This window comes from Chiloscyllium plagiosum, chromosome 25, assembly GCF_004010195.1.
Source record: "Chiloscyllium plagiosum isolate BGI_BamShark_2017 chromosome 25, ASM401019v2, whole genome shotgun sequence".
Classification (NCBI taxonomy): domain Eukaryota; kingdom Metazoa; phylum Chordata; class Chondrichthyes; order Orectolobiformes; family Hemiscylliidae; genus Chiloscyllium; species Chiloscyllium plagiosum.
In genome coordinates this window covers 46162351-46179794 of record NC_057734.1, presented here as the reverse complement: position 1 = coordinate 46179794, position 17444 = coordinate 46162351, and the positions used below count along the sequence as shown (strand labels likewise).

General features: G+C 37.9%; 1 protein-coding gene across 1 annotated transcript in view; it reads left to right on the top strand.

The window, feature by feature from the left end:
- The window catches only part of ppm1f (protein phosphatase, Mg2+/Mn2+ dependent, 1F), a 76068-nt gene extending 60173 nt beyond the window's left edge, over positions 1 to 15895 (top strand). The window contains exons 4-7 of the mRNA XM_043716085.1: positions 3618 to 3806; positions 4623 to 4766; positions 5097 to 5190; positions 8665 to 15895. Of these exons, the coding sequence (XP_043572020.1) occupies positions 3618 to 3806; positions 4623 to 4766; positions 5097 to 5190; positions 8665 to 9065 (828 nt within the window). The 3' untranslated portion in view covers positions 9066 to 15895. The remainder of the gene's footprint in view (positions 1 to 3617; positions 3807 to 4622; positions 4767 to 5096; positions 5191 to 8664) is intronic.
- Positions 15896 to 17444: the final 1549 nt, after the last annotated feature.

Here is a 17444-nt window from a genome sequence, read left to right as displayed (position 1 = left end):
CCCTTACTTCCCTCCAAGGCCCCAAGGGATCCTTCCATATCCGCCACAAATTCACCTGCACCTCCACACACACCATTTATTGCATCTGCTGCACCCGATGTGGCCTCCTCTATATTGGGGAGACAGGCCACCTACTTGTAGAACGTTTCTGAGAACACCTCTGGGACACCTTGTCTCAGTCAAATCCCTCGAGCTCAGCACCGCCTTCCTAACCTGCAATCATCATCTTCCTGACCTCTCTGCGCCCACCCCCACTCCAGCCTATCACCCTCACCTTGACCTCCTTCCACCTATTGCATTTCCAACGCCCGTCCTCCAAGTCCCTCCCCCAGTACCTTTTATCTTAGCCTGCTGGACACACTTTCTTCATTCCTGAAGAAGGGCTCATGCCTGAAATGTCGATTCTCCTGCTCCTTGGGTGCTGCCTGACCTGCGCTTTTCCAGCAACACATTTTCTTGCACAATATTAGGTCGAGTTTAGCCTTCTCTCTAGTTGATGTTCTAATAAATTATGCTAGGAGAAAGTCAAGACTGCAGATGTTGGAGATCAGAGTTGAGAGTGTGGTGCTGGAAAAGCACAGGCAGCATCCGAGGAGCAGGAGAAAAGACAGTTTTGGGCATAAGCCCTTCATCAGGAGTAAATTATGGTGGAAACATTCTATGAACTCCTAATCTAAGCTATCTTTGCCCATCAAGGTGTAAACTGAAATCGCCCATGATTACCAGTATGCATTCCTGAAAAGCTGTCTGTTTGCTCTTTTACATACAGACTCACTCTACCGCACTCCCTCACCCTTGCTCACTCCCAGCCTCTTGCTCCCACCATTGCCTGCACACATTTGGGCACACCCTTTTGTGAGGTTTATGTTAAGAGACTTGTAGACCACTCCCACAAGTGACTTTTTGCTTTCTGATTTACCAAAACTGTTTTCTCAACTTAGGGATGAAACAAAGTCAGGAATCTATTTTAATGTGCCAATAACATCATGAACTAATAGAGTTAACCCTCCATCTTTTTCATTTTTTCTTGTTTTTTTTTAAATGTCCTTCATGATTCAGTTCCTCATCCATGTCTCTGTAATGGCTACCAGATCATCTTGTTCATTTCTTTATGTTCTCAGTTTGGCTGTTTTTCAAATGATGTATATTCAGATACAGGATTGATCAATGTAATATATTTTTAATGTCTTTCTGTACATTCTAGCTTTATCAGTTGGTGACTCTTCAATTTATATTCTATATCTTTCTGTCATGGTCTGTTTAACATTTCCTGTATTAATTCCTTTTGCTTTGGCCTTGTTCGCGCTCTCTTGCTGTCTCTCGTTTTTGCTCTCGCGCACGCGTGCTCTCGCGCGCGCACACATGCTCTCACACTCACCTGAAGTAGGTGCCCTTGCTATACTCGTCTATACCATCATGACATGCCTCCTTATCTTGAGTGGTTTCCTTTACCATGATCAGTTCGCTCAATCACCCTGCAGCCCTCACTCATCCAAAACAACTTGAAAGACTTTAAACCTTTCGGGCAATTACGAAGTCTGGGGCTCCTGATCTGCTTCACTTGTAACTACAATCTCCTGGACCTTAACATTGACCACGTCAGATGGTCCAACCCCAAGATGTCTGACTATCTCCTGGTACAAAACAAAATCTAGATCACAAACAGGCCATTTGGCACAACTATCTCATGCTGTTGCGCCAATGTTTGTTCCCGGCTCCAAGTTGCTTATTTACCCAAGAACCAATCTCTCACTTGTTGGCAAACATAAAGGTACCTGTCATTGATTACTGTTCACCAGTCCATAGACCGATCAACTTTTTGTTACCAGCGAAAGCTTCATCTGTACACCCTCTTCATTCTCAACAGTCGACAACCAGACTTCAACTGTTGCTTGTTCAAACAGTTGGTTGCACGATTCCCAGTATGATTGAGGTGACTTGCTTTCAAACCTGTAGCAACCATTTTGAAAACTGCTCTTTCTCATTTCAGTCCCCAACATAGAACAAGGAGACACAGTCCTTACAGTAAGTCTTAATATTCATCAAACATTTACTCCCAAAGAATTCTTGCAACAGAACTCATGAAAATTATGTTTTCATAGTCTTACAATTGTATAGTTTCCAGGGATACATAAACCTTGTCTAGACAAGAATAATATTGGATAATAGAAAAGTGGTGCCCAGTACTGCAGTCCACAGAAAACAATATTTTTATGTAAAATTTTTGTTTTTCAATGCACAGCCCCTTTAAACATTTCGAGCAACCCTTCAGGCATAGTTGCATTCAACTGGTTGTAATACAATAGTTCTATCTCTTTTGTGCTCTCTTTCCAGCCATTTCTCATGAAAACATTGTAATTCTATTGCCAAAATTTATGTCAGATACAGAATGTAGACTGAGTATTGACAGTCTATTTGATGAACTATTTTAAGTGGTATCGCAGCTGAGACTAATACTGACCACATTTGATACTCAGCAATGATGACTAGATATTAAAACTGAAAGATGAAATTGAAATTGAACTGATAAATTTAAGATCCTATGGTGGAGTCCCAGGGACTTGCAGTGTTCTCTAACAAATTCATCATTAATTTCTTGTCTGTCATGTAGACATATAATATTGAGTATTGAATGCAAATTTTTTTGTTTTGTATAAATACAATTTCTTTTAATTCTGGCAACGATAGAAGTCTACTTTTGGGCATACATGAGGGAAAAGGAAATTCAGGGATTTGGAAGGATAGTGCGAAGAGGTAAAATGAGATTAGACTTGTAAATATTTTCTAATCAACCTGTTCAGAGCTGTTCTTGAACCTGGGCCTTCTGGTCCAGAGGGAGGGACAATACTATTGCACCATAAGAGTCATTGAAGGCGTATAAAAGCTAACAAAAATCAGTTGGAATGGTTGGTCTTTTCCTGTGCTGCAACTTCTGTGTAATTTGCTTATTGCTGTTACACCAGAACTTGTTAATTTTTTCCATAAATCTTGTTTAAGTTAGTTGTCTCACGTTCTCCTGTATGCTAAAACCTTCATAACAGTTAAAACAAAATTGTATGTACTGAAAAAAAAACTTCAAATGAAGCTGGAATCTGAACTATTGCAACCAGAAGTTGCAGTTCCATTTAATTGTCTTGTTTCAATTTATCAGTTTTATTTTGAAATCTAAAAGACAGCTTAATAAATGGTGTTCTGTTTAATCTCTACAACTGAGTCAGTGCAATATATATCTAATACTTGCAGTTGTAACTTTGTGAAAATACTTAGATTGAGCAGTGCAGGTTTCAGCAGAATTGTAGATTGTGATTCAGCATTTAACTGCTTTCTTCCTGTTGCATCTTGGATCTGTTAGCATGCCAAATTATTTAAGTAACTAAGTTTATTGCATTTTCTTTGAGATGTAGCAAGTAGTTTCCATGTGCTTCACTAAGCCTGGCAAGAAATAAACTGGTTTAGCAATCCAGAAGTGTGTGTCCTGTTAATTACGGCATCTGTACTCTGCCATTGTATCTCATATGTTAAAGATGCAAATTGGTAAAGCCATGAAATATCATTCTCAATCACTTTGCATTAGGCTGCAATGAGTAAGACCAAGGTTTCTCTGTTTTCTATCTGAGGATGAGAAAGAGAGGGCTTATTTTGCTGTGTTTGATGGCCATGGTGGAGTGGATGCTGCTATCTATGCTGCAACGCATCTTCATGTCAACTTTGCACATCAGAAAATGTTTCTGACACAACCAGAAGAAGCGTTAAGGCAAGCCTTCAAACAGACTGATGAAATGTTTCTTCAAAGAGCCAAGAGAAAGGTGAGTGTAATGAACCTAAGCAGCATTTAGAAATGCCAGTGACAACTTGCTCAACACCAACAAACTACCTTATTGGAGAGGACTCTTCAATCATGCAGTTTATGTCCATTACAAAGCCAACAGAAAGGTAATAAATGATTTGCCTGTCCATTTAGATTACAGCTAATAATCTAGTGTGGTAAATCAGCCTTACTTTATCTGGCAAATCAGCCTTACTTTATCATTATTTTCTTTATTAATGTGAAGTATTTTTAAGTGGTACTAAAATGCTGGATTTTGATTGTGATCTAACTGAAGACGGCACCCAGTAGTAGACACATGCTACCTAGATTTTGTTGGAAGCAGGAAGTGGGATGTAGCTCTAAGGACTGAGGAAGCTGTGGCATATTGTTAACATCACTAGACTAGTAAACCAGAGTCCCAAACAGATGGTCTGGGAGCAGATAGCTCACCAATAGCAGATGATGAAATTTGAATTCATTAAAAATCTGGAGTTCGACTAATGATCACTACGTACATGTTGATTGTTGTTTTTTTTAAAAAAAAAGGCCATCTGTTTCACTAATCTCCTTGAAGAAGTGACCTTACCTAACCTAAGTGTGACTCCAAACCCATGATTGTCTCTCTGAAATGCCACTTGAAAAGCCCTGTCAAGCCACTCGGTACAATGGCAATAAAGGATGGACTACAAATGCTGACCATGCAGTGATGTCAACATCATCTGAAAGAATAAAGAAAGATCTAGAGGGGAGTGGCTAAACTTGTGACTATGGCACAGAATAGATGCTTCTTACTGAGTTGTTCTCTGTACTGCAGAAGTTACGGAGTGGTACCACTGGAGTAGCAGCCTTGATTGTTGGTGACACGCTGCATGTGGCCTGGCTTGGAGACTCTCAGGTAATGATGATACAGCAGGGCCTGGTTGTGACTCTTATGGACCCACACAAACCTGAAAAAGAGGTGAGTGAGTCATCAAGGGAAAGTATTTTAGAAAGAAAGGAGTTCAGCTAAATTATTTCACATTAATTGACAGTGCCTTTAATGTAATGTGTTTGGACTTAAAAGTCTCAGGTTTTAGTTTTAGTAGGATAGATTGATTTACAAAATAGTTGCAGATATATGTGCTTTACACATAAATATCTTACCAGTGTCACCAGCTAATCTGTAATTTAATAAAAGCAGAGATACTGGAACCAGATTACACTGTTCTGTGTCTGTTTCCTTCTACATTTATTCACTTTTGTTTTGGGAAAATTGTTGGTTATCCCTGCCTGAACAATTCTGTTTTAGAGTGAGAAACAGAGGATTGAAGATCTTGGTGGATGTGTGGTATTTCTGGGATGTTGGCGTGTAAATGGAACTCTTGCAGTTTCAAGAGCAATTGGTGAGTATATGCCGGAGCTCACAACGTGAGACCTGCTGAATTTCATAGTCAGTCACCTCGGAATATCAAAGTAACAAATAGATGTAGTAGTTAGAGAACCCAACACTGATTATATTCTAGTCCCTTGTTTTCACTTTATATTTAAATCTTACACAATCAACAAGCTCAGACAAATTCCAGTATTCAAAACAAAAAGCTTCTGTTAATCATCTTTTTAGATGATATCTTTACATGATGAACCTTTTTCATTTATGCTGGAATTAATTCTTTAATATTGGGCATATGCTAAGTGCAACTATTTTCCAAATAAAAATAAAATACTGCCGATGCTGGAAACCTAAAGGGGAGATGAAAGAGAAAACACCTGAGAAACTCCGGTCTGGCAGCATCTGCAGAGAAAGAAACAGTTAATGTTTTGAATTAACTTACTTTTTCAGAACATTTGAGCATTACTGTTAACTGCCAGAAGATTGTTAAAGTGAAGTTAAAGGTTCGTTGTTTCAAATTATTTCATTTTGCTCAAATTCTAAAACTAATTTGTAAGCAGGTCAAAGTGGCTTGTTATGCATATGTTCAAATTTTGAATCTTGCTCAAGCTTCTCTGGGGAAGATGTATTTCATTCTCAACTGGAAGGGACTGGATTTCCAGGTTTTCCAATTGTGCCTTATGTAAAACTTGCAACTTGTATTTATGTAGCACCTTGAACACCTTATGTTAGATATCCAATGTTGTTTTGTTGGAGCAGCAAAAAAACATGCTTTTTGATATCAAAGAACAAAAGCAGGTGTATGTCAGTGGTTTTAAAGAGTACAGATGGTGAATGTTAGGCTGAGAATGGCTGACTTTTAGAATCTGGCCAGCTGAAAGCAAGGCAGCCAATTTTGGAATTATTTAAAATTGGGAATACGTTAAAGGCCAAAATTGAAAGAGTACAGAAATTTCAGGTTTATAGGAGTCAAAATTTCAAAACTGGATGAGAATTGTAAAATTGAAGCATTGGGACTGGACATCATTGTAGCTCAGTGAGTACAGAGGTGATTGGTGAGTAAAACTGTTTGCAAATTAGAAGACAGGAACGGGTAGAGCTTCATGTTGTGAAAGGTGAAAAATAATGGGTCAGTGAGGAGAGTGCTGAAATAGTTGAGGCCAGAGGTAACAAAGGTTTGAGTAAGAGTTTCATCAGTAGAAACTGAGACAGTAGAAGAGATGGGTCACGTTAGACATTAGGGGTCCTTGGTGATGGAGGGTAGTGTATCACAAGCACACTTTTGACCGTGATAAGGGAGAGAGGTAGATTTTATGGGAAAACTACTGATGGAGACCAAAGATCTTAGTTTCAGTCTTCCTAAGAGTAAGGTGCAACAAATATCTGATCACAGATAATGGCTATCTGACCAGCAGTAGAACAAATTGGAGGCAATCGAGCTGGAGTGGTGAAGTACCTCTGACAAAAAGCCCTTTGAGTTGAAATATCTGAGCAATTCGCAAAAATATTTTGTATTGGAACAGAAAAACTTAGTGTAACACAAAGGAGTTCTGAAGAAGTCATAGCGTTAACTCTGTTTTTCTCCACAGATGTTGCCAGACCTGAGTTACTACAGCATTTTCTCTTTTATTATACAGTACTGCTGAGTTTGAGATTCCAATGCATTTACTCCAGCTGGTTCTACTGTAACTGATCTAGAGTATTTGCTTAAACCAAATGAATAAAACGTTTTGATTTCAGCACTAACATTGTTTTGAAATCATTGTAAAGAATTAAATAATGAGAATTTGATGCATTATCTAGCTATGAGCACTGTTTTTGTGAATTTATAAATTCAGTATAAACTAAATGCGGCCAGAATCTTACCCATCTCAATAAGAACACTTGGATCAAGTATAATGAGTAATGGGATGGTAAAGCTCCCTCTTATAAGTACTCAAAAAAAATCATGTAACTTTACAATTACTGTATCTGAATTCATTAGATTCCCTAATTGAAGCATTTTGTATGAGTTGGTTTTGAGAATTGCATATTTTTCTTTTTCGATCAATATTTTTTTCTGGCCACCAGGATGTTCAAGTTTTCCATTAGAATTTTGGTAACTATTAACACCATAGGTATAGGAGCAGAATTCGGCAATTCCACCCAGCAAATCTGTACTACCATTCAGTAGTGGCTGATACATTTCTCCATCTCATTTTCCTGCATTCTACCTGAAACTTCTGATTAGAAAGAGGATCAAAAACCTATCTGTTTCTGTCTTAAATACATTCAATGACACTACCTCCACACCTTTTTATGGCAATGAGTCCGGCGGATTAACCACACTGTCTGAAGAAATTCCTCCTCAGCTAGCTTCAAAAGGGTCTTCTCTTCACTCTGAGATCCTAGTTTCTCCTTTATAGTGAAAACATCTCCACATTCACTCTCTATTAAGGCCTCTTGACATTCTGTAAATTTCAATGTGATTTGGCCTTCATCCTTCTAAACTCCATTGAGTGCAGACTCAGAGACTTCAACTTCTCCTCAAATGACAAGCTGTTCATCCCCAGGCTCCCCAACTTTCTCTGGACTCCCTCCAAGACAAGTACATTGTTATTTAGGTACAGGATCCAAAATTGCTCTTGTATTCTAGCCCTCTCAAAATGAGTATGAAATTGCATTTGGCTTCCTAACCGCTAAGCGAATCTGCATGTTTCACCATAAGAGAATCCTGAACTAGGACTCCTAAGCCACTTTGTGCTTCAGTTTTCTGAAGCTTTTCCCCACTTAAAACAGAGTCTATACTCTTTCTACCAAAGTGCATAACCTAACATTTCTTCATATATTGTACACCATCTGCCACTTCCTTGCCTATTTTCCTAGTCTGTTCAGGTCCTTCTGTAGCCTTCCCACTTTCTCAGCACCATCTGTCCTTCCATCTTTGTATCATCTGCAGACAATGCCCTCCATTCCTTTGTCCAGATTGTTAATCTATAACTGCCCCAACATCATGCACTTTTATCTTATTCAGCAGCCTCCTGTGTGGCACCTTGACAAAGACATTCTGCAACTTACAGTAGATCATATCCACTGATTTCTCCAATGTCTAATTTGCTCATTACCACCTCAAAGAATTCTAACCAGATTTTCAGGCCTGGCCTCACCTTGACAAAGCTGTGCTGGCTCAGCTGTATTTTAACATGCACTTGCAAGTACTCTGAATCTCATCCTTAATCATGATCTCTCAAAACTTACCAATAACTGAGGTGGTATAATTTCCCATCTTCTGCGTCCCTTCTTTCTTGGAGGTGTTACATGAGCCATTTTCTAGTCCTCTGGGGCCCTCCCAGATTCCAGTGATTCCTGAAAGATAATTGACTACATTCTTAAGATGACAACCCTTGTGAGTTGAGCAAATGGTGTATCCTGACATTCTGCTCGAATAAGTTCGAATATATTGGTTTTCTCTGCCTGTTATCAAGATGATTTTTATTCATTCCTTTAGGAGACATTGACCAAAAACCATATGTTTCGGGTGATGCAGATAGTGCCTCATTCAAGCTAAATGGCACAGAGGACTACATTGTTTTAGCCTGTGATGGCTTCTTTGATGGAGTTGAACCTTCTAGAGTTGTGGACCTTGTGCAAGAACACTTGCAAGAGAATGGAGGTGATGGCAGTACAGTTGCAGAGACGCTTGTGGCAGCTGCTAAAGAAGGTGGCTCTAGTGACAATATCACTGTGGTGCTGGTTTTCTTAAAAGATCCACAGGACATTCTGAAAGATAGCAACTTACACATGGGAATTGAGAGCACTAATCAGAACAGTGGGTGCCCTCAAGCCAAAGTCAACTCTGAAAACTCACCACCACAGTTGACCACCTCAACTGCAAATAAAGACAGCTAGGCAGAGGGTCAGACAGGCTGACTCCTGCTGACTGGAGTTCAGCTTAGTGTTACATTTAGGGTTTAATGCTTTAATGAGTGGTGCCAAAGAATTGGGAAAGGGGGTTTTGGTCTTGAAATGCCAACTAGCGAAAAAGTGATTACATTGCTTTGGCAAACTTGTAACTGCATCTGCCATAACTGTTTACTTCTGTAAGCTTTAATGAGAAGAGTGGCAACAATCAGTAAACAAGGGTGCAAGAAACTTAAATTGGAAAAGAAGAAAAGGGTGCTATTATTAATGTCTTTTATGATTAAGCGCTTATCCTTCAATCCCAAGTTTAATGGGTTGACTTCCAAAATTATTGCTATAGTTTTTTTTTTGGCTTTGTCTTGGTGAAGAATTCCCTAACCCTGGGGCTTAGCTTTGTGGAGTTGGCAATAGGAAACTACAAGTTGGTTCAAATTTTGTTGGTGAACAACTTTTACTGACACCATGGTGACTAGATTCCCTGTGGTGAAATTGTAAGCATGCATAACGTTTGTTAGCTTTTCCAAACTGTTTTCAGTATGTTAAGATTTCAAGCACCCTTGTGTGTACTGATTTATTTCCAGCAGAAAATGCAGGCTGAATATTTAGTGCCTTATTCTGTTTCTTAAGAGCAGTACAGATTATGTTATGATTTGTACTGTGCTGTCAACATAGTGCAGGCTAACTATTTAGTGCCTTATATCTCCACGCAACTACAGGACAGTTAATACAACTTTATTCCTTTCTCTTGTTGGAGAAGAAAACTAAGTATCAAGTAACCACAAAATCCAACTTAAGTCTTCAATTTGGTATTGGGTTTGGATTTGCATTGCATTGCTTCTGTTGGAGTTTCGATGTATGAATGTTTTGCAGGTTTTTAAGTAACTGAACATTTTATCTGGTGTAGACGCATTAGGCTTTTATAAGTACTTTAGTAAATGGTGAACTAAATAACAGTAAATTACATCTTTGTGTATTCTAGGATATGTAGAATTCAACTTCCATCTTTCCTGAATGTTTCAAATGTATTATTTTTATGAAATCATGACAGCTAATATGCAAATCAGTCAACTTCTTTCTCAAAGTAAGTTTTCTTTTAAAACATCAAAGTCATAGTACTAGAAGCTATTTTGAGGATCTTTTATTTTTTATTAATTCATGGGATGACAGGACCACCATTTATGGGCCCAATTTCCAATACCTCTCCAGCGCATTGCTTTGCTAGCATGTGAGCCTGCTAATTTGACAACTTGTCAAGATGTTTTGACCAGCTGAGGCCAAGTAAGTTATCACGTAAAGCATGCTTTTCTAGTAAGGATCCTTTGGTAGAAGTCAGAGAGCAGGATTGTATTTCCGTTGAGGACAATCTACAGTTCTTCCAGTTAAGATGAACTGATTCAGCATAGATCAGGAATGACACTACTTGAAATTTTGCAACTGTATGATTTCATTAGTGTTTTGATATGATATGATTTCACGAACTCTGTTTTTGCCCATCAATCAATTAGGGCACCTTTTTGTCATTTCATGCAGGGTATTTTCTGCATTTTAAAATCAACTCAAGTTGGCTTTAATTAATGGCAATGTTTTGCAGAATCCAAAATATGTTGTTGCCTTAGAAAATATAGCTGTGTGAGAGGAAGCCGAATCATCTATCCTGAAGAAATGAGAGGCTTCCCTTGTGCCACAGAAGATGACAACATAGAAACAAAAATCTATGTCCCAATTATCGAACTTGTTGACTGCAAATCCTCTAGTTCCATCAGGTTATCTTGCCTGAGTCTGTATTTGTGAAATGTTACGGCATAATTCAGAAATTAAGTGTCACTGGTTTTTCTTGACCCTTTTTTCCTTTTAATTACACAAATTATTTTCTGTCTTAACAAGCTTAGAAGGAAACTGCTAGAGTATATTAAAGCACTACAGCACATTACCTTAAAGACTTGAGTGACAAATGACCATTTGGCACATTGAAGCTTGTTTTGTCCATACTGTGACTCACTCAGCCTAACACTGAACTGCTTTTAGAATGCCCTTAATGTCTATTTCCTTATTTGGTGCAGCATTCCAAATTTTTCAACTTTTCAATATTGAAATGTTTTCAAGCTCTTTTCAAGTCACTTGTCGCTGATTTATGCTCTGATCCTACTGGATATTTTCATCTCATTCCATGTTATCCATACTTTTTTCAATGCTTGATATCATGTAGCTAGAGATTCTCTAATGTTAATCCCATTTTTTTATACCATAGGGTTTAAACTTCACTAGATTTTCCTCATAAACTATCTCCTTCAACAAAAATATTTCTATTGTTCTTCTTTGGACCCAGTCTATAACATATGAAAAAAGTTGACTAAAATGAATGCTGTACTTAAAAGGAAGTCTGCCTTTGAGTCTGACAGTTATAAAGTCTTAGTATTAACTCCATAGTTCAATGGTTCATTTTTGTCATCAAGTATGTTAATATTTTTCCTCAATGTTTTTCCACATTGTCTTTACATTGAAAAGTATTTTGTCAGCTCAGTCCCTTTCTATGTTTCCATGTGCTGGTTTTTAAAATTTCATTTAACTTCTATCTTTGTTGCTTTGATATTTGTTACACAATTGCTGTGAATTATCTTGCCCACCTACTTTGTAAATAATTTGTCTTTTGAATTTGAATGAGTGGGAAATGGTTTGTGCATCTGAATTATTTGTACAGAGGCAGGCAATCCAGCATCAATTGATGCACTCCTGCACTCAATGTCTGTCTAGCATGGTTCCATTTTATATACAGATTCTAGCCCAGATGTATTGTAGTTGTGCTTTAGGATTCCTTTACACTGTTTCAATGATATGACATTGAGCAGTTAGTAGAAAATCAAGGGAAAGTGAAAAAGTTGAAATCAGATGGTATGATCTGCAGCTAAAAGAACACTGTTACATAGCTCTGGAGTATTTGATTCCATTTCACAGGACATTGTTAGGTGTTTGAAAACAACATTGTCTAAATGTATGTTAGTTTGAATGTGGGGAACTGAGGGGATATTACTTGGATTGGAAAAAAACCATATCCATGATTAACATGTTACACCCATTACAGGTCTGGCAAATTACTGATGACTCGGTCTCTGGCAGATGATAATCGTACTTGAGAATTGTCAGTTGTTGACTTTTACACATTTTTAATGATTATTGAGTGTTCTGAATTTATAAGGGATCCTTAACCTCTAACAATGTTTTTGCACTGTCAATTGAAAGTATTGGGCTGTTGATATTCTCAGCCTGTATATACTCACCTATTTTACTTGCATTTATAATTGCATTTTTGATATTTTGATATAAAAACAAGACTTTATAATCTGATTTTATTTATTCACATTGCATGAAATTAGCTTTTTTTTTAAGCAAGCCTCAAAATTGGGAGGTGGTGCCTGGTCTGGTTTTGTGCTTGTTGAAGTGTTGTGCAGTTATTGTAGGAATCTTGTAATGGAATGTCCTTGAGTAACAATGAACGTTGCTCTCACACAACAGCAAACAGTCTGTCCATATGTTAGCATCATCCATATTAAAGATTTGAAAAGTTTGAAGTGTAACAGAAGCAATCCTCTTTCTTAAATTGTCATGTGCTTTAGTGGCAAGATGCAGCTGTTTAATTTCCAATTCAGTTCCTGTATTGTTTTGTTTTTCCTGGATTTATTATATTTCCCCCAGAGTGCCTTTGGTTGCTGTAAAGTCCTATCGGGTATAAAATCTAAATATTTATTTTGTAATCTCTATTTTAATATCAGTTGTCTATGAAAATACATTCAATGTGAAATATTGGGAGAAAGAGCTGTCTTGAACATGGAATGTATTTATCCTGTTCTGCAGGGATGACACTTTTGGCTATGGTGTTTTTACAAACTCGAAACACATGGCTGCTGTAAAGGCAAAGTGACCATTATGTTCCTTTGACCAAAGTAAGGTTTGTAGCTGCATCCGCTAAGGTGCATGTTGGTGATTTGTTTTGTGCAAATGTTCAACAATAGGATTATGGGGTACAGAAATGAAAGTGGTCATTGGCTTTAGATTTGTTCATTTAAAATAAAAAAAAACCTGAAACATATTTAGTGGATTTGGCTAGAAAAGTCACTGACCCAAAATGTAAATTTTATTTCTTTCTCCAAAGATTCGAAGTTTTTCCACATTTCTCATTTTCAATTTGAATTTCCAGTATCTGCATTTTTGATACTGTTTTATTGGTTCTTTGGAACCGGCAAGGTGGCATTTATTATCGAGCTCTAATTACCCTGAAAAGCTTGAACCGTTCCTATCCTTGTTGCCACTACAGTCTTTAAAGATAGGATATTGATTTCAGTAGCAGGAGTGCTCATTAAATAAACTGTTCTGACCTGCATTATGTTGAGCTTCTTGAGTATTGTTTGTACTACACTTATGCAGGCAGGTGAATATTCAATTAAGTTTTGCATGAGCTCTGAAAATCCACGTTTGTCTCTTGTATCAACTGACTTAATACCACATAGATTTTCAATTCCAGAAAAGATTTTTCATATTTGACAATGTATCACTAAGAAAGTTTCACAGTTTTAATAAAACAACTCTCTACATTATCAAAATGTTTCCATTTAGAGTTTAAAATGTACACTTGTTAGCACTTAAGTACACACCAGTATTTGTATTAAATTCTGCACATATCACATGTGACGTACCAAAGGATATAATTCATGCACTACTGCAGCACTGTCTCAATTGTGATCTTTTTAAGGGACCCCTATTCAACAACTTTTATTGGATTAAAGGCATTACACAAATTCAAGATGTCTGACAGGAGCATTGTAAAACATAGTATGACACAAAATCTCAGATATTGGGTCAAGTGACCAAAATTTGGCCTTGAAGTAAAAGGTGTAAAATGGGTATTCCAGAGAGCTCACCAGTCATTATTGTGCATTCTATCTCTGTAACCTTAAATCAGGATAGCAAGTGAGTTTGGCTAGATGAAATCTTTGCATGTAGTAATGACAGCAATCAATAAACAATGCTATTGCATTTCTAGTAACATTTGGGACAGTTACACTGACTACATACTAACTTGTGGACATGGGCAGACAATCCATATATCTGAGCACATCCAACTTCCTATTAACTTAATACATTTTTAAATCTAATGCTTTCCGATCCAACTGTGTCTAATTTACACAAGAAATTTAGCAATTTCTGATCGCTGATTCAAATTAATACTCAAGTTTTTTGGGTATGTCCAAATTTGCATTTTTAAAAAAAATTTCTTTTGAATGATAAAGAATTCAGCACTTAGCAGCTATCAGCACACCCACATCTGGGTTGAGTGACAGTACACTGTAATGTTTTAAAGAATCAAAATGCCACTATCTTGCACTGGTGTTATGAGGTGGTTTCACTTTTTCTGGGCACTGTATATATAAATTGTTCAGTTATTTTATATCATTAGTTAAATTTTAAAGATTGGCTATAAAATGGAATTGACTTGAACACCAATGAGTAATGGTCTATGTTCTCATCCTGTTAATATTATATTTGGCAGTGACTAAATACAGTCTAGTTCACAAACTATATTGTTTCATCATGTGGTAGAAAGAGCTGAGGAGGACTGGAAAAATGAAGTAATATCTTTTGGCTAACTTGTGGTGCCAAAGGTAGATTGATAACTCAGGTTTATTACTGCCATATTTTGCTCCTTGTAGCGAATGTTAACATTCACCAACTAAGGAGAAGATGTAGTCCAGTCATTGGGCTAGTAATATAGTAGGCTCTGGGAATATTGGTTCAAATCCCACCATGAGAGCTGGTAAGATTTCAATTCCGTTAACAAATCTGGAATTGAAAGCTAGTCTCAGTGATGACTATGAAACGAATCATAAAATCTAGTTCACAAATGCCTTTTAGGGAAAGAAATCTGCCATCCTAAGTCTGGCCGACACATGATTTCAGATCCATAGCAATGCACTCGATTCTTCACTGTGCTCTGAAATGCATTTAGCAAGCCACTCAGTTCAAGGGCAATTAAGGGTGACCAACAAATCCTGTCCTTGTCAATGACACCCACATGCCATAAACTGAGACACAAACTAATTTGTAGGACATACTCAGAAATAACAACCTGTACGTTTATTTGAACCTTATGAGGTACTTTGTTTGGATGGTACTGCAAATGATTTGCCCTATTTAGTTATCTGTTCCTGCTAATATGTCTCTCTTCCCACCACAACTTTATCACCTGGTTGTGCTGCAGCAAACCTATTTGAAAACTATTTTTATTGCATTGAACAGTAGCTGTTATGGCTAATATCCCCTTTTTTTTTCTTAGAACAGCAAATTCATTGAAATGCATGGGCTACTGCATTTTTAAGGTAGCTCTGCCAAACATCTCTCCAAAAACTTGGAGATTGACTTGCATGTGGCCTTGTGTGGGAATTTTCATGTGAGAGTGAGTGCCAGAATTCTTAATGAGCTGTTTATCTTCACACAACATTGCACAAAACCAACAGGAAGTAATGTGTTTATTTCTATAAAATATTTATTTATCTGCAATCCTTTGAATCCTTTATCACTGCTGTGACACAAGGATGACTTACTAAGCTGAATTTGAAACCTGAATTGTGTTTGCCTTATTGTGGATGGATATTAGTTATCCTGAAATGTTTGTATTATACAATATTATACAATATTGTATTATCAATACAGTATTATCTCATAATAAAGATATATGCAACTTTCTTGTATTATGGTCCACTTTATTTAACTGTATATTAGTGATACATTCTGTGCAATAAACTATTATTCGAACCTGGGGCTCTGTGTCTATGTTGTCCGATTGGAACAATATTCCTAAGCCAGTGAATGTGAAAAAGTACTAAGCAGACTTTGAATCTTTTTACTGCAGGAGTACACTTGGAGAGCATCCCAGACATGATTTAAGACAAAAGTTATTCATAGGAACAGGAGTAGGCCATTTAGCTCCTCAAGCTTCTGTCATCCAGGGATCTTGGTTGATCTGTGGGCTAATTCCATATACCTGCCCTTGGCCCTTGTCTATTTTGCTTTTGTTTAGCAAAGGTGTTACCTATCTCTGACTTAAAAGTAGCAACTGATCTAGCATCTGCTGCCTTATGTGGAAGAGGGTTCCAAACAACAATCACACTTTGTATGTAGAAGCTCTTCCTGGCCCTAATTTTTAAACAATGCCCTTAGTTGTAGAATCCCCGACTGGTGGAAATGGTTTATCATTATTGGCCCTGTCTGTGCCTGCAACTGTCTTGAATTCCTGAAGAAGGGCTTATGCCCGAAACATCGATTCTCCTTCTCCTTGGATGCTGCCTGACCTGCTGTGCTTTTCCAGCAACACATTTTTAAGCTCTGATCTCCAGCATCTGCAGTCCTCACTTCCTCTCTGAAGAGCATCCCATCCAAACCCACACCCTGACATCCCGCATTTCTCATAGCTAACTCGACGAGCCAGCACATCCCTGAGCACTAAGGGCAATTTAGAATGGCCACTCCACTTAACCATCTTTGGACTGTGGGAAGAAACTGGAGTACCTGAAGGAAACTCACACTGATATGGGGAGAATATGCAAACTCCACGTGGTTGTTTGAGGCTGGAATCAAACCCGGGTCCCTGGCAGTGAGGCAGCAGTGCTAACCACTGTGCTGCCCAAGTCCTCAATCAGATCACCCTTTAACCGTGTGTCATGGTGGCTAAATAGTTAGCACTGCTGCCTCCGTGTCAGGGACCTAGGTTCCATTCCAGCCTCTGGTATCTGTGTGGGTTCCCACCAAGTGCTTCAGTTTTCTCCCATAGTCCAAAGATGTGCAGGTTAACTAACTCTCCTAATTAACTGAAATTTTTTTGAGGTGTTCAGTTACCCTTTCCTTGATTATAAACTCCAACAATTTTTTGCACCATGTATGTTAGGCTAACTGCTGTGTAATTCCCTGGTTTTCCTCTTTTGCCCTTCTTGCAAAGCAGAATGAAACATGCAATTTTCCAATCCAAAGGGATGACTTCAGTATCCATAGAGTTCTCAAAGATTATTGTTAGGACATCTACAATATGCTCCCCAACTTCCTTTACTGCCTTTGGATGGAAACCATCCAGTCCGGATGATTGGTGACTCTAATTCCATTAATTTACTCTTTACTGATGTTTTGTGTTAAATTTTAATCAGTCCCTGTCCCTGATCCACGATTAATTTCTTCTGAACTTGCAACAAGCTATCATCTTCTATTGTAAATACGGAGGCAAAGTAATTATTCAACATATCTGCCATTTCCCTAGAGTCATTGGCAGTATTCCCAGTTTCAGTCTTTAGTGGGCCACTATTGCTCCTGACCACCTGCTTTTCCTTT